This window comes from Ursus americanus, chromosome 6 (assembly GCF_024610735.1).
Source record: "Ursus americanus isolate L20-20 chromosome 6, mUrsAme1.1.p, whole genome shotgun sequence".
NCBI lineage: Eukaryota > Metazoa > Chordata > Mammalia > Carnivora > Ursidae > Ursus > Ursus americanus.
Window position 1 is genome coordinate 67772186 of NC_142132.1, and position 24469 is coordinate 67796654.

General features: G+C 41.6%; 1 protein-coding gene across 3 annotated transcripts in view; it reads right to left on the reverse strand.

Annotated features, from left to right (window-relative positions):
- Positions 1-2237: 2237 nt before the first annotated feature.
- EGLN1 (egl-9 family hypoxia inducible factor 1) overlaps positions 2238-24469 on the reverse strand; it is a 58017-nt gene continuing 35785 nt past the window's right edge. The window contains exons 2-5 of one of the 3 annotated variants that reach the window (XM_045783485.2): positions 11852-11971; positions 8656-8792; positions 5898-5965; positions 2238-4753 (exon numbers count right to left, since the gene is read on the reverse strand). In XM_045783485.2, coding sequence (XP_045639441.1) covers positions 4689-4753; positions 5898-5965; positions 8656-8792; positions 11852-11971 — 390 coding nt within the window. In that variant the 3' untranslated portion in view covers positions 2238-4688. The remainder of the gene's footprint in view (positions 4754-5897; positions 5966-8655; positions 8793-11851; positions 11972-24469) is intronic. The other 2 variants (XM_045783487.2, XM_045783486.2) reach the window with 2 other exon arrangements.

Sequence of the window (24469 nt, forward strand, 5' to 3'; positions counted from 1 at the left end):
GGCAGAGAGGACAACGGCTCCAGACTGCTGCAGGCTAGAAGCCACAGGAAAAGGAGGAAAATCAGGACATGAGGATACAAGCAAATTGTGGATGAAAAGTCATCATGATTTACTCTATGTCCCAGCTCTGAGAATCACCAATGTCTGAACTATCAACCTGATCTAAGTTACAAAAGGATTACATGAGGAAGATGGGGGATGTGAACTGTGCTGTCCATGTTGGGGGCGGGTAATGGACTGGGGAGCTGGACAGGGACCTACGTTCTTTTTTTTTTTTTTTTAAAGATTTTATTTATTTATTTGACAGAGATAGAGACAGCCAGCGAGAGAGGGAACCCAAGCAGAGGGAGTGGGAGAGGAAGAAGCAGGCTCCTAGCGGAGGAGCCTGATGTGGGGCTCGATCCCATAACGCCGGGATCACGCCCTGAGCCAAAGGCAGACGCTTAACTGCTGTGCCACCCAGGCCCCCCAGGGACCTACATTCTTATCTTTCATGTGGGGAACCGGTTAGCAGTTAAGGTCTCACCCTGGAACTCCAACATGTGGCAATGTGATTATGTTACCAAGAACTAATCAGGCAACTAATTAAACCCAAAGAGTCACTTAAGAGTTAGTTTGTGCTCAGGGGAAGAACATGAGGGGCTAATCTTAAAAATCTATCTAGAACAAGTTGACTTAGCTACATATACACATATAACTCTGACCTTAAAAAAGTTAAACAAGATAAGGACCTCCTACGCTCAAGTCCTGGCTCTCTACCATTTCCTAGCTATGCGGTGGTCCACGAGTCACTGCTCTCAGCCTGCTGCAACTGTAAACGGAGATGAAGTTTGCCTGCTCTGTAGGTTCTGAGGAAAAACTGTAAAGGGGTTTCATAGAACTCTATAGTATAATAATAGAGTAATTAATTTTGGCAGAAAAGGTCTTAATCTCAGTGAAAAGAAGACCTGATCCAAAAATGTCCTAATAATCTTTATGACCCGTCACCCCTTGTTCAGAGCTCAAAATTCATCCATTTGATAAAAGGAGCTTTGGCTGCTGGGAGCTGTGAAGGCTCTACTTGTCTTGTGAAGTGGTTTGTCTTGAAGTGTCTGTCTTTTCTCCTCACAAAACTCCTTCCAGCTCATGAGGCCAGGCCTGTCATACACATCATTTGTCCAGTGGTTTATCCTTGGGCACTTGCCATATTTCAGGTGAAATTTACTTGCTGGTGATGAGGGAAAGAATCTGCATTAAAGCAACAGCAGAATGGGGGGAATGTATTCCTGACCTTGGATGTCCAAAGAACGATCCCGAAGCAGTGGAGTCGGGGGATTTCCTCGTGAGTGTTTAAGTGAACTGAAAACCTCCAGTACACAAGGACATTATTAAACATATGGTATAAATATTTACCACTGCGGGCTATGGCCACCACAGAGCCCTCACGCTTGGGCCATGCTCACCTCAGAAATAATCTGTACTTCATCTAGGTCTCACACGGCTCGGCAGGTGTTTGTTTTCAGATGAGAAAAGCTCCAACGGTCACATAATTAAGTGACCGGGCCAGAACTCAACAGAGATTTGTCAGTCCTGTGCTCTTTTGACAACACTACCTGATTTAACTCGTCTTCACCTCTGACTCATTTGCCCTCTCCTCTAATCCACCCTGCCATACCTCAGTACATTTTCCCAAATGCCCCACGATAGGCTAGAACATAACAAAACCACCACAATGAAAGCTCTTTAGCTAAGAGAGAAATGAACATGTATACTGATCTCACATTATAAGAGCTCTTCTATTTTAGTCTCTGACCATGACCACACAAATTAAACTTTTGTGCATAGACACACAAGACACCTGTGACAATTACAGATCTATGCCTAATGCCCCTTCCTGTTTGCTGCAGAGGGGTGACACAGATATACTCAACAGCACTGGAGTCAGAGTAATTTTTAAAAATTCTATTGAAAGGGCAAGAATCCAAATGTTGAGAATCCAAACAAAGAGCTCATGGATCCCGTGGACAGGCCAATTACCCCCGGGGATATTTCTAAAATTGTTAGACTCCTATGTTGACTGCTCTCTTTCCCTTGTTATCATTTATAAAAATCAATACCAAACGTTCTGGACTAAGCCAGAGATGTGTAATAGAAAAACACCTTATCTGATGGAAGAGCCCATTAAGAAAGTCAGTGTATGATAAAGGGTTAAAAAAAAAAAAAGACAGCTGGAAATAACCACCATAAGTTTTTCAAGATCATTTATACATCTTTTTAATTAGATTAGCTTTACAAGCAACTTGAGAGCTCTTTCATAATGAAACACTGCTTTTCAAATTACATGACTTTACCGTCTGTGTAGGAATCCTGAAATTCTTTGCCTGCTGTTGATAAAGGTCTGTGTTTTACAGCTGGTTAATGTGTTGAATGAAAAACAGCATTAGAAGCTTTATCTTTAACCAGGATTAAACACATATAGGCCACAAGTAGTTTTAAATTTTGATTTAAATAGAGTCCTGCTTGGTGACAAGTTAACGGTCCCACTAACATGAAACGAACAGATTTTAAATGGATATTAAAGAAATGGCTATCCTGGATTTCTTGATCCTTTCACAATGATCTCCAAGAAAGCAGACATAATTTTCTGAAAAATACAAATTCTAAGACCTGCCTGGAAAGCACACGCACAGACGGCAGACTCTGACACGTTGCACAACTGCAGAGATACACACGTGAGTGACACGGGGGCTCCCAGATGGAAAGGCTGTTGCAGTACCACCTTGACAATCACACGAACCCCCCCTCAACAGAACACAATTTCTACTAGACCTAAAAACGACAGCGCCTTCGAGTGATGGCCTGGCGCAGCGGGCGCACCGCAGACCAGATGGCAGAGACAACGTGCGCCCCCAGGTCCGGCTGGCGGAGGCCCTTTCTAGATAGATGTTACATTGCATTACCTGGAATGCAGCAAGGAAGGGGAACACCACCAAACACGGGCAAGGAAAAACAGCAACAAACTCCAATTTTCTCCCGCACGTTCTCCTAAGTGAGTTCACAATACTGAAGCTTTCATCCCACCCTAAGTCCACACTGTCAGTTTCACTAAACAATTTTTTTTCATGTTTTACATGAACAATAGCAATCTTTTAATAAAAATTACTGAGCTTTCCATAGAAAAGGTCTCTAATTGAATACAAACTATACAGATGCTAAAACTGTCATGAGTTGAAATATACAGAAGTATTTCTGTACACACATTTTGGCAAAGATCAAGGACAGAGATAGAAAACTGAAGTGGGCACGGTCTAGACCCGTAATTCATGCTAAATACGGATACCGCCCTTCGGGCTCTGCTCGAGATTAGCCCAGGAAAATGAAGTCTTAGACATCCATCCCAGTTCATACATAAAAAACAGAAGTCTGGGCGGCCCTGTGTGATACTGTAATAGTCCCTCTTTTTTTCTGAAAAGTAAAAGAAAAGTCACAAAACAGAATAATGAAATTACCTGGTTTTCCACTTCTTTTGTCTTTTTAAGCTAAACATCCAGCTTTCAGTACTGACAAAGAGGCTAGCATCACGCCTGGGGAATGCCTGCCTTGGCTCGGGTCGGAGGACTCGCTAACGTTCGGTCTGCCTACCACGGCTCGGCCCCGGCGCTCAGTGTCCCTCTGATGCTAGCCAACAGAAGCCAGGTTCTCCACTGCAGACCACAGGCGTCCAAGGAGTAGGAAGAAAACGTAACAGCAAAATTGGATGTACGATCAACGTGATGGAAAGCAAAAGGAAAAGTCCTAGGACGGGGACGTCACCTTCTACGTCTACAGGACACACCTGAGAGCACGAGAGAGCCCTTTGTCTTGGGAACTTGATGCTGAGGACAAACTCAAGTTCATTTAGTGCCAGTCACTTTAGTCTTTTAAAAATATAAACTTAAAAGAATAAAACCTGGGTATTTGTTTCTTATAAAACATGAACTGAAAGCTATTGGTAGTAAACGGTGATGTAGTTTTACTTAGTTAACGTTTCGTTATGAACAATGTCAAAAACACGACAGCAGCAATCTTTAAGAGCTCAAATTAGTGTAAAAGACAGGACTACAAAACAATCTGAGTTTTCAGTTGGCGATTAAAGTGCTCCTTTTCTTATGGTAGGTAAAAAAAGAAATGAAAGTAATCACCAGTCACTGGCAACAATCGTAATAAGAGGTCTTTTTTAGGGCAAAATTTAATAGTACGAACAAGTTTACAAAAATAGATTGATGCTATTTGGGGGAGTAATACTGTAATTTTTTTCTCAATTCAGTTTTGATGTATTGTACCTGATCATACAAAAATTACCTCAAATTCAAACTTGACTATAAAAAAGGGAGATGAAACGAACTCATCTAGATGACAGATCTGACGAAATAGAAGAATGAAAAACTTCTACCTAGGGCACTTATTTCATGTCCAGATGTCAACCCCATTTTCAGCTGGTAGCTTATTTCTTCCCATGAGCAATCACAGGCGTGGAGTCAATCATGCGGTACGAAGTCGCACACTCAAAATCTTCTTTCTGGTGCAACACGACAAAGTTGTTTCTGTTTCCTTATTAAAATGCCAACTGGTTGTCCATGTTTCTTTATCCCATTTATTCATATTCACAAGTTAACAAACAGCGTCAACAATTATTGTAGGTGAAGTGGGGTATTGCTGGATCAAAGGCTCTATAAGACGTCTTTACTGATGGAATCAGAAGGCTTATTGAGTTCAACCCTCACACCTTTTTCACCTGCAAAGTAAAAAAAAATAAATAATTATTATTATTATTCATTCATTCATTAAGCACCAGAGAGCTTCTGTCATTCTGCTACTGCTTCCCACTGAGCTCCTAACAGTGTGCACAGTGCCTCGGCTTTGCACACATACCTCATTGGAAAACTATCACACTCACTACCCCGCAGCACTGTTAGAATGAAAGCGTTACTCTGAACTGGTAAACCTTCAAAGGGAAAAGCCATTCTCTACAGAGATAATAATTTTATTCCTTTTTACTTGAAAAGGAATATGAATTGCTAAAAAACAGCAGTGTGTTCAGCATCACTGAAAGCACACCTCTAGGGTTCTGCCACAAGTAACAGCTGTAAAAACACATAAAAAAGCAATGCACATCCAATTTTATAATTTTACAAAAGGCTGATGTGGGATTATCAATGGCTCATGAAAATATAGCGAATCAGTAATGTGAGTACTGAGCAGACTTTTGGAAATAGATATAAAGTGGGGTTAAAGAAAAGAGGGAAGTGGTCTATCCGAGGGAAAACTAAGATCCCCTGCTCTCAGGAGACAGTTCATGGTGGGGATTGGGGGCGGGGGGGCTGGCACCCTGAAGGATCTTCAGATTCGGTTCAAGTGTGTTGATCTATGGACACCACTGTCTGGCAGGGACGGCCTCAACATGCCCGTCTGACTTATTGATTTCGGCATTTCGATTCATCTCCTCTGCATTCATTTTCTTCATGTCCACACTCAACACGGAAGACCCAGGTATTCTTTAGAGCATGTACATTTAAAAAGGAAAGGGTATTTATTGACTTCCTTCTAACAGGAGAATGAGAGGAAGCCAGATGGCAGTTACCACGAGTTGCCAGCCGGTGACTGGAAAGGGTAATCACAGAGAAACTCAGCTTGTATTTGAATCATTTTCTCAGGTTTCTTGCCCCAAACTTTCCTCAACTTTAGACAACGTTGTTGGTTAAAGAGAACAATGAAGATGACCTGAGATCCCTTTTACATAAGGGAATTAAGGAATCTGACAAAAACAAGGGAGCAAGGCTTTGTGGAGTTAATAAAGACCGTGTTTGCGCTCACGGACAGCACCGCGGGACTGCGGGGCACCTGCCTTGCCATATACCCTGGCCCCAAATAACGTTTACCTGTTAGATATTTTACTTTAGCTCGTGCTCTCTCATCTGCATCAAAATACCAAACAGTTATTGCGTACCTAAAAGAAAATTTAGAATAGGGTAAGAATGATCGCACTGGGGAAAAATAGTGGTATGCTCTTGCAATGGTCTACTAACACGTGTAATGCCAAAACAATGCTCCGACCGAATGGTATCAGAGGGTAACTGAGCGCAGCAACAACCCACCTCTCCAGTAACCTTGATGCTCGAGGGTACAGCAGAGAACCAGGAGCAGCTAAAATGGACGTTGCAAAGTTGAGGAGTTTTTATGATTTTCTTAATACCTACTTAACCTACTTGATTTTCTGTTTTGTGAGCCTGCAGCAGATCAGAAACAGACAGTAAGAAGGTAAAAGAATGGCCCCGACAGAAAAAGCACAGTATCACTAGCACAAGTTCTCAAAGAAGAAAAGAGAAGCAGAAAAGGACCCCGAGGCCTGGGGTCCTGTGGCGAAAGGGACGGCTCACAGTTCCAACAGCTTCTGAGGACATCCCTGTATGACAGCAAAGACCAACAGTGGACGTTTATAATTTTATAACCTGGAGTCATCAAGACAGAGTTAAATTATGCAAAGAGTTTTGGGGATTTTTATCAAAATACTTATACTGTGTTTTGACATTTAAAGTTTATATAGCTAACCTTTATTCCTCTGAAAATTCCACTTATTTGGAATAGCTTGTTCCACAAATAAAGGAAGAATCTTTGGTTTATTAAATACTACAAAGCACACAGTTATAGCTCCTGGTCCCAATAATGGGGGAAGTGTACACACACTATAGGAAGTAAAAATACACCACACATGGTAATTCCTTCGTACGACCCAACAGTTAGTTAAAGTTATCTTGCAGATTCTGGCCAGTGCTCCCTGGGGCGGGGTGGGGGGGTGTGCATGTGACAGACCTGAACCAGGTAATGTATCTGAAGGAAGGAGTCAAAGGCAGGATAGAGTCAGAGTCTGGGAGTCCGGACAAATGGGGAAAGTGAGGCCCACAGATCACTCAGCTGCTAAGTGAGGATGCTGAGGGTCAAAGTCTGGCCTCCTGACTTCCAGATTCTGCTCCTTCCATGTAGCCTCTTCTATTTTCCCAGGTGGCCTTGGGAATGGGAAAGGAGCACAGATAGATAATTTTCTCTCTTTTGCCCATGCCCCAAACTTTCAGTTACTTAGTAATTAAAGTCTTGAACTTGAACGATCTTGACCTTTCTCCCAGGGCTTCCCTAACACTGCCCTACTCCTTGCTTCTGGTCATTCTGCTCCCAGCTGAGCTCCTCTCTTCACTGTGACACCTGGCCCATCTATTCTATCTATTCCAATTAACACCGTTTTCTCCCTTCTCCAGGTCCTGTAATATCTATCCTCCACAACTGTCTGGCATTTACTACCTAAAAATGTTCATCATTTCTTTATCTAGAAATGATACAAGCAGACCATACTCAAGATTCCATAAACGGGAAGGTCTATAAAGCAGTTTCTAGGTCAAAAAGGGTTTTAAAGAAGCAGCAGGGGCAGAGATGGGCACTTGGATTGCGGGGGGGGGGGGGGGCATCGTGTGATGGGATAGGATCCCGCCCTGGTTTCCATTCACAGCTTCTTAGGATCTCTAGCCACAAACTACTCAGCCTGCTGCTCACTATGTGAATTAGGGTTAAAGGCAACACAGCTCAGAAAGAAGCAAGTTAAAAAGGAGTGCCTGGCTGGCTCAGTTGGTAGAGTGTGCGACTCTTCATCTTGGGGGTCATGAGTCTGAGTTGGGTGGAAGGGAAGGAAGGAGGAAAGGAAGGGAAAAGAAGGGAAAGGAAGGGAAAGGAGGGAAGGGAGGGGAGGGAAGGGAGGGAAGGGAGGGAAGGGAGGGAAGGGAGGGAAGGGAAGGGAAGGGAAGGGAAGGGAAGGGAAGGGAAGGGAAGGGAAAACAAGAAAAAAGAGGTGACAATAAAGTCTTTGGAATTTGAACCTCACTGGGGCTGGCCCATGCCTAATATCACCAGGAAAAGCCAGCTCTTCTCCCAGTGTAACTATGGCTAGACCAGACCTAACAACTGCAGGCCAGTAACTCACTATCACAAGATTCAAAGTCCCTTTTATAATGAAAAATAGGTATTTGCAAAATAGTGCGATATTTCTACAAATATTTATAACAATGTCTGCAACATCTTCTATTTTAGGACTCTTAACATTTCAATGTAGAAAGTGTCAAAAAGTGTAATAAGGCTCAGAGATGCTTATTATTAAAGCTAATGGGTTATTTTTCGAACATTAATTTCCACACATGGCAGCTTTTCTTTTTTCCTCTTCATTTCTACTCTCTGGGTGCCTCTAATATTTCCGCTTTGTTTAATTTTTCTACATTATCCCTCTCATCTCCTCCCTCGCTGCTTCTGAGAAGCTGTCCTTTTCTTTCTCTATTGAACCTTTCTGTCCCCCAAGTGAGTCCTCTCACAGAATCAGAACAGATTATAGTTAGAGGTCTGGAGAAAGGACAGGCCTGTACTTCCATTTCTCACCCCGAATGGAAGTGGTTACGCAAAGAAAGTCATAAACATTTAGCACTAACTGGGAATAAATCGTAAATAAAATTATTCAAATTAAAGTAGTTACGACTGAAGCATTATGATAAAGGTAACTTAAGAACAGGAAGATACTCACTAGAAAACTCTCAAGTATATTCTATCTATCCCCTCCTCTCCTACCATACTCTTTACCAATTTTTTTCTTAAAAGGAATACTACCTTGTAGAATATGCTGGTTGTACTTCATGAGGGTTGCGACGGTCAGACCAGAAAAACAGCAGTCTATCAAATTTGGGTTCAATGTCAGCAAACTGGGCTTTGCCTTCTGGAAAAATTCGAAGTATACCTCCACTTACCTACAGAAAAGAGCCAAATATGTAAGTACGAGAGTAAGAACACTATAAAATGAAATTTAGGGAGGAAAAAAAGACCATTTCAGCATCCAAATTCTTAGTTGGATAATTCACAAATATATCTCAAATAACAAGGTATGAAGCGGAGTTGAGATTTCAAGTACATGCACTGATATAAGGAAAAATTCATTTCTTGTTTTAGGGATTTCTGGAAATACTGATGAAACAGAGGAGTATTAGCTGAATTCGAAAGGCTTAAAATGACACTTGGAACCACGTTTTAAAAACTAGTGCATGTTTCTTATTTAGGTATGCTTATGATGGCTTAATTAGCCTATTCTTTAAAAATGTGTCTGTTTCAAATCATCTTGACTAAATTACTATAAATGGTGATGTCAAATAAATGGTTTATTGTATTTACTGTATTTTAAGGTTCAACAGTAATTAATAAGACAGCCACAAGTTTAATGACTCTTATTTAAATTCAACTGGGGACACCTGGGTGGCTCAGTCTAAGCGTCTGCCTTCGGCTCAGGTCATGATCTCGGGGTCCTGGGACCAAGCCCCACATTGGGCTCCCTGCTCCACGGGAAGCCTGCTTCTCCCTCTGCCTCTCTGTCTCTCATGAATAAATAAATAAAATCTTTTAAAAAAAAAGAATTCAACTATATCAGTAGAAAGTGTCATCATTTATTCTCACCACCATCATCACTGTGGTCACTGTTACAGAAATATTGTTATAGATTATAGCTCTCCCTTTCTAGACTAAGCCTGACAGACTGATGGCTACCTGTTTACAGAACTGGATTCCATCCAGAAAGGATAATTACAATTTACCCAAATACACATGTGTCTCTATCTGGGATTAGATGGACTCACCTATTCATTCCAATACCGACTGAGTATTCTGGGATCTGAGGCGGACCCCAGGCACAGAGTAGGGAATAATGTACACAGATGTTGTCCTCGTGGTATTTACAATCTGGGGGGAATTAAAGCGAGGCAAAACCCACCCACAACTGAGTAGCTCTTTACCCTTGAAGAACTAAACTCCTAAGCAGGTAGATGCTTAAACTGAAAGGAACTTTACTACTTAATCAAGACATCATGGAGGCTGAGCCTAGAAATCTGTTGTTAGACAAGCTGTTTATCGGGCTCATTCTTAAGTTAAATTCAAGCTACTTGTACCCTTGCCCACCTTCCTCAGGGTCTGTTCAGACTGATTCCCATGGCGCTCATGCAAACATCTAAAGAATCTCTAGACTGTGACCAAGAACACATCCTTTTCTTCCCCTGACCGGAGTCACTGGGAGTATCACAGCTGATCTGCTGAAAATGTTTAAAAAGAGATAATTAAAGCTTCCAATTTTCCTCTGGGAAATATTCCCTGACCCCTGAATTAGGTGACCCTCCACATGGTCCCACAGCAATCTGTCCTGCACTGGGCATGACCAGTTGTCATTGTTAATCTACTGATCTCTACCCTCCACTAGACCCCAGGCTCTCTGAAGGCTACTTCTATTTCTGCTCCATCTCCAGCACCCAGAACGATGTCCAACACACTGCACATATTCAGGGTAATCTTGCAAAGAAGTTTTCAGTTCTACATACAAAAATACTAAGGACTTTTTTCAGCTTATGCACTAATATAAAAACTGTGTATTAATGACCTTGGCTAGGTCAGATCAAAATTAAAAGATCAGCCTAGAAAGAACCTAACAAAATACAGAAGTTAGGAGTTGCTCAAACATATTTCTAGCTTTCAAGATATTCACAAAATTGGGGAAAATAAATAAATTTTTAGTTTTAACCAACGTTACGCCAATATCTGTTCTGTGCATGGGGCTCAAGGTGAATGACCAGATTTATGTCTCTCTTTTAAACCCTGAAAGCAATAATGGAAAAACCATGCTTGCTGACAGAATGCCTCGAAATTTACTTTATCTACTTAGCAGTAAACCTTCTCTCCCTTTCAAACTCGGACAGAGGAGAATCTTCAAATCAGTATGACACAGAAAGATTACTGGAGCACTGAGAGCATATCCTAAGTTTTAGGACAGGACTAGGTTTTTACATATTTAAGACTTGGCAGTTTTCATTTCTGTGTATATATCTGTGTCAGGGGGAAAGTGTTTTAAAGGTTATTTGATTTTTAAAAATTGCCCTGGCTACAGAGGTGGGTTCATGCTGTGAAAATCCACTGGGCTATACACTGTGTTCACTTCTCTATTTGAATATTTTGCTTCAATAAAAGTAAATAAGGATTTCTAAAAATCAACCAAAAATTAGTTTAGACAACCTCCAAAACAATAAGAAAGCATGACATACTTCTGAAGTTTCAATCACTTAAACTCAAGTGAAACTCAGGCCAATATTAAGGAAATAAATATTTAAAACAAGAGAAAATTAAATGTATTATACACTCTAATTGGTTTTAAAGGATTTGTAAGTATTGATAAACTTCCAGTTTTTTTCCATATCAGGAAAAGAAGGAATCCTGCCTCCAATATTTGATTCAATAACCCAATGCCAGATAAGATCTCTGCAACAGGAATAAGTAGGAAATAATCCACAATAGTTGTTTATATATACTCTCTCTCAAAAGCCGTTATAAAACACTTATCCTCAGAGGAGTTTTTTATAAAAGCTATTAAAAGGTATATACTTTAATGAAATACATTTTGGTCACAGTTAAATTCTGGGGGGCACCTGGCTGGCTCAGTCGGTGGAGCATGCGACTCTTGATCTCGGAGTCGTGAGTTCGAGCCCCATGATGGGTGTAGAGCTTACTTAAAGAACAAAACAAAACAAAACAACAACAAACAAAAAAAGTTAAATTTTGGCTGCATGCCTCAATATCTGAAAATAAGGGAATCCACTTTTTGAGATAATATTATTATTATGTTTCACTTTATAAAGATCCACTCCTAATACCCAAAATTGAAACAAATCTAAGAAATTTTTAACTATTCTATGTGTTAAAGTAAAGACAGTCTCCCTAAGAGGAGTATGAGTCTTAATAGCTATGGGGAAAAAAATAAATGGTCAATTAAGTTGCATACCTTGGCATCCCAGTCTTTATTAAGATAATATATACACGTCACACATCTTCCATCTCCATTTGGATTATCAACATGACGTACATAACCCGTTCCATTGCCCGGATAACAAGCAACCATGGCCTGTAATAATAATGATGACAATGATTTTAAGTCTATGCATTTAGGAATAAAAAGGCAAAACAGCTTATAAAAGAAATCTGTGATTTTTGGCTACTCTTACACTTAACTTCTAAATAAAAATCATATTTTGTAGATAAGGAGAGGCAAAGATAGCCTGTGTTGATTCTTAGAAAGAATACAAGGGTAGGTTGTAAATAACACAAGGCCTGGTGAGGTCTGCTTCGCAGTGAAGGGAAAAACCCACCTGGGAGAATCGGAGGCCAGAAGGATTGCAGGACACACCTTCAGGATCCTTATTCGCACTGATAATCACGACCAGGTGAGTTTTTGTTCTGCTCCGTGGGAGACTTCTATCCTCCCTGAGTTCACTGCAGAACACCTGCATCTCTGTCTGAGAGCCAAACACCTCATCTGACACTGTCTCTGAATTTAGAAGGTCAACTCCAAATATTCATCGTTTAATGTCAGTTATTAAAAAAAAAAAAAAGGCTAAGTGACAAACTAGCACGTGACTAATTCCTCTCCAAACCAGAAAGTCATTTTTGCTCGCATTACACAAGAAGCAGTTCAGAAGACTGCTGGGTATTCAGCATGAAGGTGGGAAAGAGGTCCACAATGAGACACACCCGAAGAACTCACATGTTCTAAGACTGCAGTACATACTAATCTACTGAAATTAGAGTGATTTAACAGAAAAAAACCTCAGGAATTATGAAGAAAACAAAAATGAAGATCAAGGTTACCACTTATTCCTGAAATCTTTTATTTCTCCAATTTCTTCATGTATTGAAGTCGACAGGTCAGTACTGTCAATGAATTAGCATAAAGCTATCAAACAGCAATGAAATTACATCATTATTTAAGATAAAAGGCAAATGCTAATTTTTAAAATTCATATTCAACGGATTAGTGAATAGGTAACTCAGTGTTCCATCTCTGAGAGACTAGGAAGCATTTTAAACCTGAAAGCTTAAAAAAAAATCATATTTTCATAGACACCCTGGACCTACTGCTCTTTCAGAAGCAGAATTTTTGGTGAATATTCATATGTCTCTAAGATAGACTTAAATGCTTCCTCTTGGGACTTCAGGTTATTAATAACAGGCAGAACAGCATGGGTTTAGTGGATTTAATAATGCTCAATAAAAGATAAACTCAAACAATTTCCCTGTCACTAGCTGCTAAGGTAAGGCACATGCAACAGACCTTCAACAGGAAGTATAAGAAGATACCAGTTTAACAGTGCAATTAACCCACCTGTGATTAATAAAGATGATTAAATTACGTGATACATTCTTATCCACAAAAAGAATGGAAAACCAAAAAAACCAAAAACCCAACCTGAACTCTTCCCTAAAGTGGTCTCATCTCAAAAAAGTTCACTCAGGCCTCTCCAACTAGCTGGTAACCTAAGCATCTCTTGAGCAACGAACAAAGGGGAAAATCTTTCTTTGTTCATCTACCTCACCCCACCCCACTCCACCCATCCCATAGCAAACACCTCCTGAGCACCAACTATGTATATGAAAGGCCTTGGTGGGGGGGCCGGGGTGATTACAATGATGAACAAAACAAGAGTCCCTTGCTTTCATTTATTAGGGAACCTAGTGTGGTGAATAAATAACCAATGAACAAACATGTAAGATATGCTGTTAGGTAGTTATCTTTTCATAAAGTTGAAGGACATAGAAAACAACAGGATGATTTTTAGAATAGAGGTCAAGGAAGACCTATGTGAGGGGCTCACATCTCAGCAGAGACTTCAATGAAGGGAGTGGAAGTTGTGCAAATATCTGTGGGGTCAGCATTTCTGGCTGAGGGAAAATGAGAGCAAAGGCAGAAGTGACTGGGCCAAGTGGAAAACCACCGCAGGCTAGCCGGACTAGAATGAGCAAGGGCAAACTAGGGAGGGTTCAGCAAGCCATGGTCAGGACCTTGGATACTGCTCTAAAAGTGACAGGAAGCCAACGGAGATACATCTGAACAATGTTTCAAGAAGGTCAGTTTCAATTCTGTATGAATAAAAACTAGCAAGTGCTAAAACCGCTGTATCACCCACTACCTAGTTATTTTTTTGGATGCTAACTATTTGCCACACATTATTTTAACAAATTTGTGTATACTAACTCATCTGGCACAACCACATGAGGTAATAGTATCATCATCCTCACCTTCATTTAACTGTTAAGGAAACTGAGGCCCTGGAGGTGCCTGGGGGGCTCAGTCGGTTATGTGTCTGCCTTCAGCTCAGGTCATCATCAGGGTCCTGGGATCAAGCCCCGCATCGGGCTCCCTACTCAGTGGGGAGTCAGCTTCTCTCTCTCCCTCTGTCCCTCTCCCTGCTCCAGCTCGTGCTCTCTCTCCCTCTCAAATAAATAAATAAATAAATAAAATCTTAAAAAAAAAAAAAAAAAAAGGAAACTGAAGCCCGGAAAGGCTAATTAATGTTCTCAATGTCTATGACAGTAGGGCCAGGTATGAACGCAGGCAATGCAGTTTCAGAATCCACATAACTAACCGCTACTCGAGACTGTGGGGAGGAAGGAGAGAAAGAAGGCAGCTAGCAGGCTACTGCAGTTTCTAGGAGAGAAGCAAAAAGGCGGTCTGCCCACGGTGGCAAAGCGGGGTGAATTCTAAAGGCAGAAAACCAACGTGATCTGCTAATGGATTGGAAGTGGAGAGTAAGAAGAGTCAAGGATGGCTCTGAGATTTTCTCCCTATGGAATGGAATGGATGGAGTTAATGCTTTCCAAAAATGGAAATTCGAGGTGAAGGAGTGGTTTTAATAACATGCATCATGGAGGAAAGGAGCTTCTCAGCACTGGTCATGATGAGCCAGACACCCCAGAACAGAACAAAACTGCAGACATCAGGACTATGCCTCAACATAGGATCTGTCTGTATCAGTCACTTCTAAACTGCCTTCCTTGGAGCCCTTGGGTTATGTGGAGGTACCTGGGGGTGGCGACCGGTGGAGGGATGCAGTGAAATGAGAAGAGGCCAAACAAGCAGATTCTGCCCCAACCTTCAACTAGGGGCAGCATTTGTCTGCATGCTGGTACGTAACTGAGAAGGAAGCAAGGCAGGAGTAAGAGTCCCAGAACACGGACAGGGAAGCCCTCCCTGTACAAGCAGAGAGTGTGGGAGAACGACAGAGCCTAAGCACACCCAGAAAAAACAGGCTGTCACAGAAAATCTGAGACCCAGGGGGCCACACTCCTAGAGGTTGTGGGGAAACAGAACCCTGTAGGAAACCTGCAAAGGTTTGGAAGGGTCATGAATTTATTCAAGTAACTTCACGGCCCAATAATGACGCAGTGACACTGCATTTAGTAACTGATGCATGTACCAAGCGAGACTCCTCTCCACTGGGACTGTAGCAAACAGAAAAAGGTATTTCTCTAGGTATGGGGGTTAAGGAGCGCATTTGTTGTGATGAGCACCGGGTGATGTATGGAAGTGCTGAATCACCATACTGCACACCTGAAACTAAGGTAACCCTGTATGTTAACTGAAATTAAAATGAAAACTTAAAAAAAGGGGGCATTTCTCTAAGTCTCATGAAATCTGGCAGCTACACAGTTTACAACCAGTATTTATATTTAAACAGTTATCCTTAGCTATGATCTGCATCATCAAAATTTAAAGTTCCTTAAATGTAACATAGCTTTTCCATGCTCTATTTCTTAATTGGTAATTTTATTTTCTTGATGCATTTTATATATGTATATATGTATTTGTGTAAAGAAGGCTCTGATGTTACTGTTCCTGTTTTGCTTGCTTTTAATATGCAACTAACATACTTCATAATTCATAAAACTAACATACATTCTCAATACTTTCAGTAAATTCACTTTATTTTCTATTAATTTCTTGGTTAAACAACTAAAAACCACTCATAAGCAGCACCTTATGAGTCTAAATGACATTGACAGCATTAAAAAATATTTATGGCATTAACAGGAACTTATATAAAACCTTTTAAAAAAGTGGAAAAGAAGTATTTATGGCATACCTACCATAACACCCTACAACAAGGGCTGCTATGGTATCTGTCTGAAAGGACTTAACTGGAAAGAAAAAAAGTGGGCACACACAAAACAAATGATGAACTGAGTAGTATAAATAATAAAAAGAATTTGGGGGAAAAAAGGAAGTATTCGTATGGGACAAAATAAGGGGACGAGGCTTTGAGCTACATATAAGACCTAAGGTTATCTTTAAAGGACAGATGTCATTTGAAAAGGTGAAGGGAAGAAAAGCAAAGTGAAGATTACAAATACAGCAAACAGTTAAGTGACAGTGGAGCAGCTTTTAAGAAGGCAGCTTCTTTATTCTAGGATTTATGTGGAAGATATTATAAAGCCCACTGCTTTGGTCTACATGTGTGTGTCCCCCAGATTCATATGTTGGAATCCTAACCCCTAAAGATGATGGCTACAGGAGGGGCCTTTGGGAGGTGCTAAGATAAGGAGTGGAGCCCTCAGGAATGGGATTAGTGTCTTAGAAAGGAGGCTCCGGAGGGATCCCTGACCCTTCTAACTAGGGGAAGACACAGTGGGAAGGTGATGGCCATGAACCAGGAAGAAGGCCCTCGCCAGAAGGCGACCAGCACGGTGGCCTTGATCTGGGACTTTTCAGCCTCCAGGACTGTGAACAAATAAATTTCTGTGGTTTATAAGCTACCCATTTGGGATTTTTTGTTGTTGTTTTAATGGCAGCCCAAATGGACTAAGCCATATCTATAAAAGATAAGACTGTTCCAACAGATTTACACTGGATGTACCGGTTCTAAGGATAAGGAAATGCATTAATGTCTACCAAGAAAAATTAAAATGAGACTCATTACGGATTGAAGTGTTACTCCCTGGCTGTCCTTCTGTCCTTTCCCAGGAGAAGCAGGACTAGAAAAGACTCTGCATGCCGGTAAGGTCTGGGCTGGAGGACGGCAGGAGAATCTAGGCATTTGCCTGAAAAGGAAACAGTGCAGCTGCTGCTTTATAATCCGAGCTACATTCCGAATCTGCCATCTCTCTGAGATGCCAGCTTTAAATATTTCCATTTCCCACCGGGAGAAGCCTATTTAAACAGAAGCAAAACAATTAAATACTATTTTTTCCTTTTTGATATGAAAATATACATGATTGAGGATGTTCTTAAGATAAGAAACACCATAAATTTGTTTTCCACTCTGAGAATAAAAGGAAGGAAGAGGTTTGTGATACCTCTCTGGAATCTGAAGACATTTATTTCTGGCATTGGAAGACTTGTATTCAGTATGAAGTTGAACCAGGAAACTTTAAAAAAAATTTTCCTTTTTGAACAGAATTATTTTAAAACATTGATTCAAAGCTAAGAGAACTAAAATTTTACGGGCTATCAAAGTATTACTTTCCCTGAATGAGGGGAAACGGTGTACTATCTGAAAATTTATCCTCTTAAAATGTACTCCTGGGGCGCCTAGGTGGCTCAGTCAGTGAAGGGGTCAGACTCTTGATCTCGGCTCAGGTCTTGATCTCACAGTCCTGAGTTCAAGTCCCCCCCACACACACTGGGCTCCACGCTGGGTGTGAAGTCTACTTAAAAAGTACTGCCTACGTGTACACAGCACTTGGCCCTCTGTGGCTGTCGACAGGGGACATTCAGTAAGAATTTACTGCAGGCCAGGCATGGACTCTCTCAATTAGGCTTCACAACAAATTTATATAATTAACCTCTCCATTTTAGAGTTTAGAAAACTGAACTACGATGAGAATAAAAATCTCACCACAGGTCACAGACTCTAAGTGGCAGAGGTGGGATGTGAACTGAAGCAGTCTAGAGGGAAAACTCACTCACACTGTTTGTACTTTTCCTCAATTTCTGGCTCCAGTAAGGCCTGTCCTCAGTCTGGAGGAATTCAGATGGAACTCTAACACGGGCTCCAACGTGATTCCCCCAGCTGCTATAATGCCACAGACTCCCGCATAATAACGCACAGATGGGGTACGTACGGTGTTCTCCAATTCTACACCTTACCTTTTAAGTCTCTTCCCCAACCATCCCAAAAGCACACCCACCCACCACCATCGGTACCTCTGAGGTTACATACATCCGACTCAAATATGGGGAAAAACAGGTCACCAGAAGAAGTGAACTAAGGACAGGTTGGTATTTACTGTAACAATAACCTAATTTTTAAAACTGCAGACTTCAATTTTACCTGTTTAGGTAAATCTCATTTCCAAAAAAAAAAAAACAATTAAAAACTATAAAAAGTCATGAATTTTGTTCACTGAGTTAATTAGTATGGAGGAGTGATGGAGGAGGGTAATCTACATGCATTAAAAATTTTAAATCTCCTGGGGCGCCTGGTGGCTCAGTCGTTAAGCGTCTGCCTTTGGCTCAGGGCGTGATCCTGGCGTTCTGGGATCGAGCCCCACGTCAGGCTCCTCCGCTGGGAGCCTGCTTCTTCCTCTCCCACTCCCCCTGCTTGTGTTCCCTCTCTCGCTGGCTGTCTCTATCTCTGTCAAATAAATAAATAAAATCTTCAAAAAAAAATTTTTTTTAAATCTCTTGACTTAGTTGCTAAACTTTAATGTTGTAAATAAATATCTCACCATAAATACACTCAGACTGTGTGTTTTGGGAGGTACATTTTCCAAATCCATGTCATGGCAAAAATGAAATTTGCACTGAAAAACAGGATTTAGCAATAAGAAAAAGGACAGTTTCTCCTGGTTCAGGCCTCTTAGTCCACACGGGGCAACAAAGCCCGTTCAGAAGATCAACACTGACTGAAAAGAACTAATTCCAAGTAGAAAGAGAAGAACGAAAGGAGGCCCTGAGAAAGTATCATGACAGAAGCTGTATCTGACCTAAGCTGAAAAGAAGTATGTAAGTTGGAGAGAGGGTATGTGAAACAGAACGAATTATGTAAGGGAAGTTTTAAAAGCGAGAAAATAACAACACATTTGGTGATGAGGAATATTCAGATCTGCTAAAGCACAGAGTTCTTGAGAAGGGGGAAGAAAACTGAAAAGGTGAGAGGGGTCGGCCTGTGGACACACCCGAGTGCCTTCTTACTTTACAGAGAGAGGAAAGCCAGTATTTTGGGGGCAAGGGAGCAACACGATCAGAACTGTGCGTCAGACACAGGACAAATCAAACGTAAAACGGCTTTGGGAAAGGGGGCAGGAAAAAACAAGACACCAAAAAGACCAGTCAGAACACAAGTGCTACAGACAAAGAAAGGAAGCAGTCTGATGTAGAGGGGGGCCTCTGGGCAGGGGCTGAGTGGAATGGGGAGGGGTCGTGACCATGAGACAAGGGAGGGGACCTGATAAGTGCTTTCACAGACAAGACGGGGGACACGGCTAAACCAAAGATGGTTCACAAGAGTGTGTGTCTGGTTGAGAGTAACAGCGGGCTTGGCAGAGGCCAGTTCATGTTTTGGACACACTGAGTTTGCCATGCCGATGGGCTATCCGGGTGGAGATGTTCAAAAGGCAGTTGGAAATGTGAGTCTGGAACTCCAAAAAGAGGTCATGGCTGGAGATGTAGACTTAGGAGCCACCTTCATATGGGATAGCGGAAGCCATGTGGCTGCCAGGGATTGCCAAGGAACAGAGTTGTAGGGAGAGAAGAAGAGAACAGAGGACAGATTCTTATGGAATAAACTCATTTAGAATAAAAACTCATTGAACTTTGCTTTCCTGGTCACAGCAAAAACAGTTAAATAACCAGGCAAAAGCTGACTAATTGTGAATGATGAACACATACTACAAAACTACAGGACTTATAAGGGCATTTAGGTTGTTTCTGTAAAATGTTTTAAGAAGCTTCTTGCCATTATAAACAGTATTGTGAGTGACAACAGTTCTGGAGCTCTGTCACCATGAACATCCTCAATGCCTCCCTAAAATTAAATTCCTACAAGTGAAATTATAAGTCTTTAAAAATTTTTTTATTGCCGCTACGTTCTCCTAAATGGTTATTAGCTAATACTCCCACTAGCTCTGTAGGCATACACACATCCTCCTACTCATTTGCCAATCCTGGCTAGTGAGTTTTATTCTTTTAAAAACTGCTCAATTTGACAGGTAAAAATTTATATTACTATTTTAATTACATCTCAATTTGTGAAAGCAAACATTTTTCGTATTTTTATTGGCCATTTAATTCTTGTTAACTGCTTACTCACATCCTTCACTCACTTTCCTCTTGGGCTGTTCATCCTTTTTCTACCGATTTCTAAGAGCTCTTCAGCTACTGCGACATGACAGCAATTTCAACATTTTTACTATACTCCTACAGAATATTTTAATACAAAGTAGTTATTATTTGTGCAGGAAGGCAAAGTATAACCATATTAATTATTAATATAAACTGAAGTTTTAAAAAGTCCAAGAGACTTTCTGACTATATTCATAGGAATGTGAAAAATGCAGAAAAAAAAAAGCAAAGATAATAAATAGCATTGTTCCAAATTACTCCCCAAGTGGCTCAGGAATGATGGACTGTTTAACACCACACACACTATTTTCCTTACTGGGTCCTCATTCTAGCCCAAGAGAAAAGAACTTCCATACACATTTGAAAATGAACTTGCTTAAGGGCAATGCTCTCAACAGGCAGTGTGATCTAGAGACGTATAATGATGCCTTACTAACTCTCCATTTCCCTTTTAGGGATTGCAGCTATACTTTATAAATTAGGAAGCCATCTGGTGAAGCAGTTTCTATTTGAGCTGTCTAGCCCTGCTGTCAGAATAGAGACCTATAATTTGCTAACCTCGGCTCCAATCTCACCAGCTAGGCACAACCCTTCGCTGGGCTCCCAAGCAGGGCTCTGTATTTATGCCACTCACCCACAACCACCCCCCTCACCCCCACCAACCTCAAACTTGAGGAGGACAGAGCAACCTCTCTCCTGTGAGGAGGCTGGGGATCCCAGGCAGGCCTCAGCTTGATCCCCACCCAGCGAGTGGTGTGATTTCATTCGAGCCCATGCAAGCAAATGTCACTGGTAAGACACATACTCAGACAGCTACGGTAAACCTGTTATGTTATTAATATAACGCCCTGGTAGAGTATGCAATTTAGCATTAAAAGAAAAATAAAAACAGAACAAACAAAATACTCGGCTGCTTAACATTACAAACATCTGCTTCAGCACTTCCCTAGCCTACTGAGCAGGCACTGCACTCGGCATGGGGATCCAGGGATGAGAAGTTCAACACCTGTTTCGATTCCAGAGTCCAGAAGAGAGGTGTGATTTTAAAATATTCTTTACATTATTTTAGCATAGAGTGTAATGCAAATTTATTTATTTTAAATGGACTAAAGGACATGGATTACGGTTCCTGATATTCCTCCTGGAGCAGGGAGTTAACGTTTGCAAAACCCCTACTGGATACACACAATCACTGGTTAATGTTGAAGCTGATAAAAAATCTCACTCCAGGTGCCTGGGCGGCTCAGTTGGTTAAGCGTCTGCCTTTGGCTCAGGTCATGATCCCGGGGTCCTAGGATTGAGCCCCTCGTCTGGCTGGGAGTCTGCTTCTCCCTCTCCCTCTGACCCTTCCCCCTGCTCATGCTCTCGCGCTCTCTTTCAAATGAATAAAAAAAAAAAAAAAAAAATCTTAAAAAACAAAACCCTTACTCCAGTGGGTAACTCCAGTTTTCTCTTCTCTCCTCAAATACAGAGGGTATGGTAATTCGCATAACAGATACCATAAATGACTACAGTAGTAGAAAAGATTGGTGTTCGGGATATGCGGCTTGGCTACAGGTAGCATAAAGGGGACCAGTGCTCCTACGTGAGCACATACACATGAATCTCATGAACCCTGTGGGGTATAGTCCTTGGAATGTACCCTAGGCCTCGGGATTCCTGCTGGTTCTGTGATTAGTTCCCTATAAGGGCATTTTGTTGTCTGATCCCAACTAGGTTAAACTGAATCCTCCAACCGGATTAGCACTTCTGCCTGGAATAAAACTTTCATAAAAGGTACCTGCCAGAGTTCCTAAAAGCATGGAGAGGAGGGACTTTATCCAGTTTGGAAAACAGTCTGTGAGACTATTTGTGTGTGTGCGGCAGAGCTCCGTCTGAGTTTTGCTTTCACAGTCATGTGCCTTTTGGAAGCTAGGTTTTGGGGAATAGATCTACCATGCTCACTTATCTGTAGCTTGCAAACGTGAGCAGTATTTCTTAGAGGAACCTAACACTCAAACAACTGAATTGGCTCACGCTGGGTCACAACAGGGAAAGTCATGCAAAAGCATCCAGGACCGTGTGATAAACACAATAGTCTTACAAATGTACCCAGACAGCAAAGATGATGAATGCTCTCACGGGAACGGGTGTCAGAAAAGACTATGCAGACAAAGTGACAAATGAGCAGAATTTTGAAGGATAAAAATACAAGTTTTCCAGAGTAGGGGGAGATTCCCAATAAAGGGAGCAGAATATTTGCAAAAAGCAAGAACAAATATGGCACCCTGACAGAAATGCAAATGGGTAAACAGAGTTGGAAGAGGAAGTGTGCAGTGCAGAGCAGCTGGAGATGGGGCAGAAAAGACAGGCAGGGGCGGGGCAGAAAGGCTCTTACTGACTTGCTGAGCTTTGTTTTATAAGCCAGTGTAGCCAAATGTGTTCAGTAAGAATCACTTGGTGCACTTCTTAAAATGTAACACCCAACCCCTCCACTGAAATCATGATTTAGTAGGTATAGGATGAGACCTGGGATCTTGGAATTTTAAACAAGCACTCCAAAGGATTTTGATTAGCAAAGGGCCAAACTTTAAATAAAACAGTAGCAAAATAACCCAATTTCAATCTTACAAACACCACTCGGGCTACTGGTAGGGAACAGACGGGATGGCCTGGGATAAGAGATTACTGGCAGATGACAGACAAGAGCCTGAATGGAGGGGAGTGGGACTGCTGGGGGCAGGACAGCTGAAGCAAAGTTAAGAATGTGAAACAGACAGATTTGATGGTGGTGAGAGAGAAGGAAGAACTCATTAAAAACAACAAACCAGGGCACTGACTGGCTCAGTCACAAGAGTGTGCAACTCTTAATCTCGGGGTCATGAGTTTGGGCACAACCACCACAACTTAAATATACCCACTATTGGTTCATTCAGCAAATATCTAGTCCACTGTTCTAGATCTTGGGGATACAATAATGAACAGAACAAAAAAGTGACTGCCTTTAGGCAATATATATTCTAGTAGGAAAAAGGACAAACTACATTAGCATTGAGTATAAAATATAGAATGTTAGAACATCAACGCTATGGGGGGGGGAAACAACGGGAATGGGGAATACAATGCTGGGGCATAATTATCAATAGGGTTGTCAGCTTAACCTCATTGAGAAGCTGACATCTGAGAAAATGTTAAGAGATGAGGAAGTGAATGTTCCATGCACACTTTGTGCCTGACATGTCTGAGGAAAAGCAGGGTCAGTGTGGCTGGAAAGGAGAGCAAAGCAGGGGAGATTGGAAGATGAGATCAGAGAGGCAAGGGCTGGGGACACAAATCACGTAGGGTTTTAGGGACCACTAAAGATTAAGCAGGAGGGGAAGTCACTAGAGGGTTTTGAGTAGTCTGGCTGCCATGTAGAGCAAGGATCGGCAAACTGCAGCCAACCGCCCTTGGAAGTAATGTTTTGTTGGAACACTCGTTTACATTTTGCATGGCTGTTGTCATGTTACAACAGCAGATCTGAGAAGCCATGACAGAGACTGTGTGGTCCAGAAAGCCTAAAATGTTTACCATATGGCCCTTGACAGAAAATGTTTGCCGACCCCTGATGTAGAAATTGGATTGAAGGCAAGCAGGAAAGGAAGGCAGAAGGCTAGTTAGAAGGCTACTGCACTAAATCAGGTGAGGGACAATGACTGCTTGGGCCATAGCGGTAAGAAGCAATCTGGATGAATAAGCAGGATTTCCAGAAAGACTGGCATGGGGTATGAGAGGATGACTCTAAGATTCTGGCTTGAGAAGCTGGAAAAATGTAATTACTGTAAACAGATGAAGACAACAGGTGGTAGAGCCTGAGCATGGGGGGATGTAAGAGATCAGGGGTTCGGTTCTGAACATGTTCAGTTAGGGTACGTGCAAGGCACAGTTTCAGGAAGACAGTCCCTGCTCTTTAAGAACTTATATTCCAGTGCGACAGAAAGGAAAACATCATATTTCAACACGACCAACAATGAAAATGACCAGGCCAGGCACGGAGTATTATTCCATTGCAAGGGAAGTTAGGGTCAGTGAAAGCTTCTTGAAACATGGGTGTTTAGAGAAAAATGTGAATTAGCCAGGCAAAAGAAGTCAGGGAGAATGTTCCAGGAAAAGAAAAAGTCATAAACGAAGACAACAGACAGCACAGTGTGTGTGTGTGTGTGTGTGTGTGTGTGTGTGTGTGTGTGTGCATGTCCTGTGTGTAACCTGCAAGCAAGGGGGGAGCCTAAAGCACCAGGCAAGGGGTGTGACAGATGAGGCGGGGCA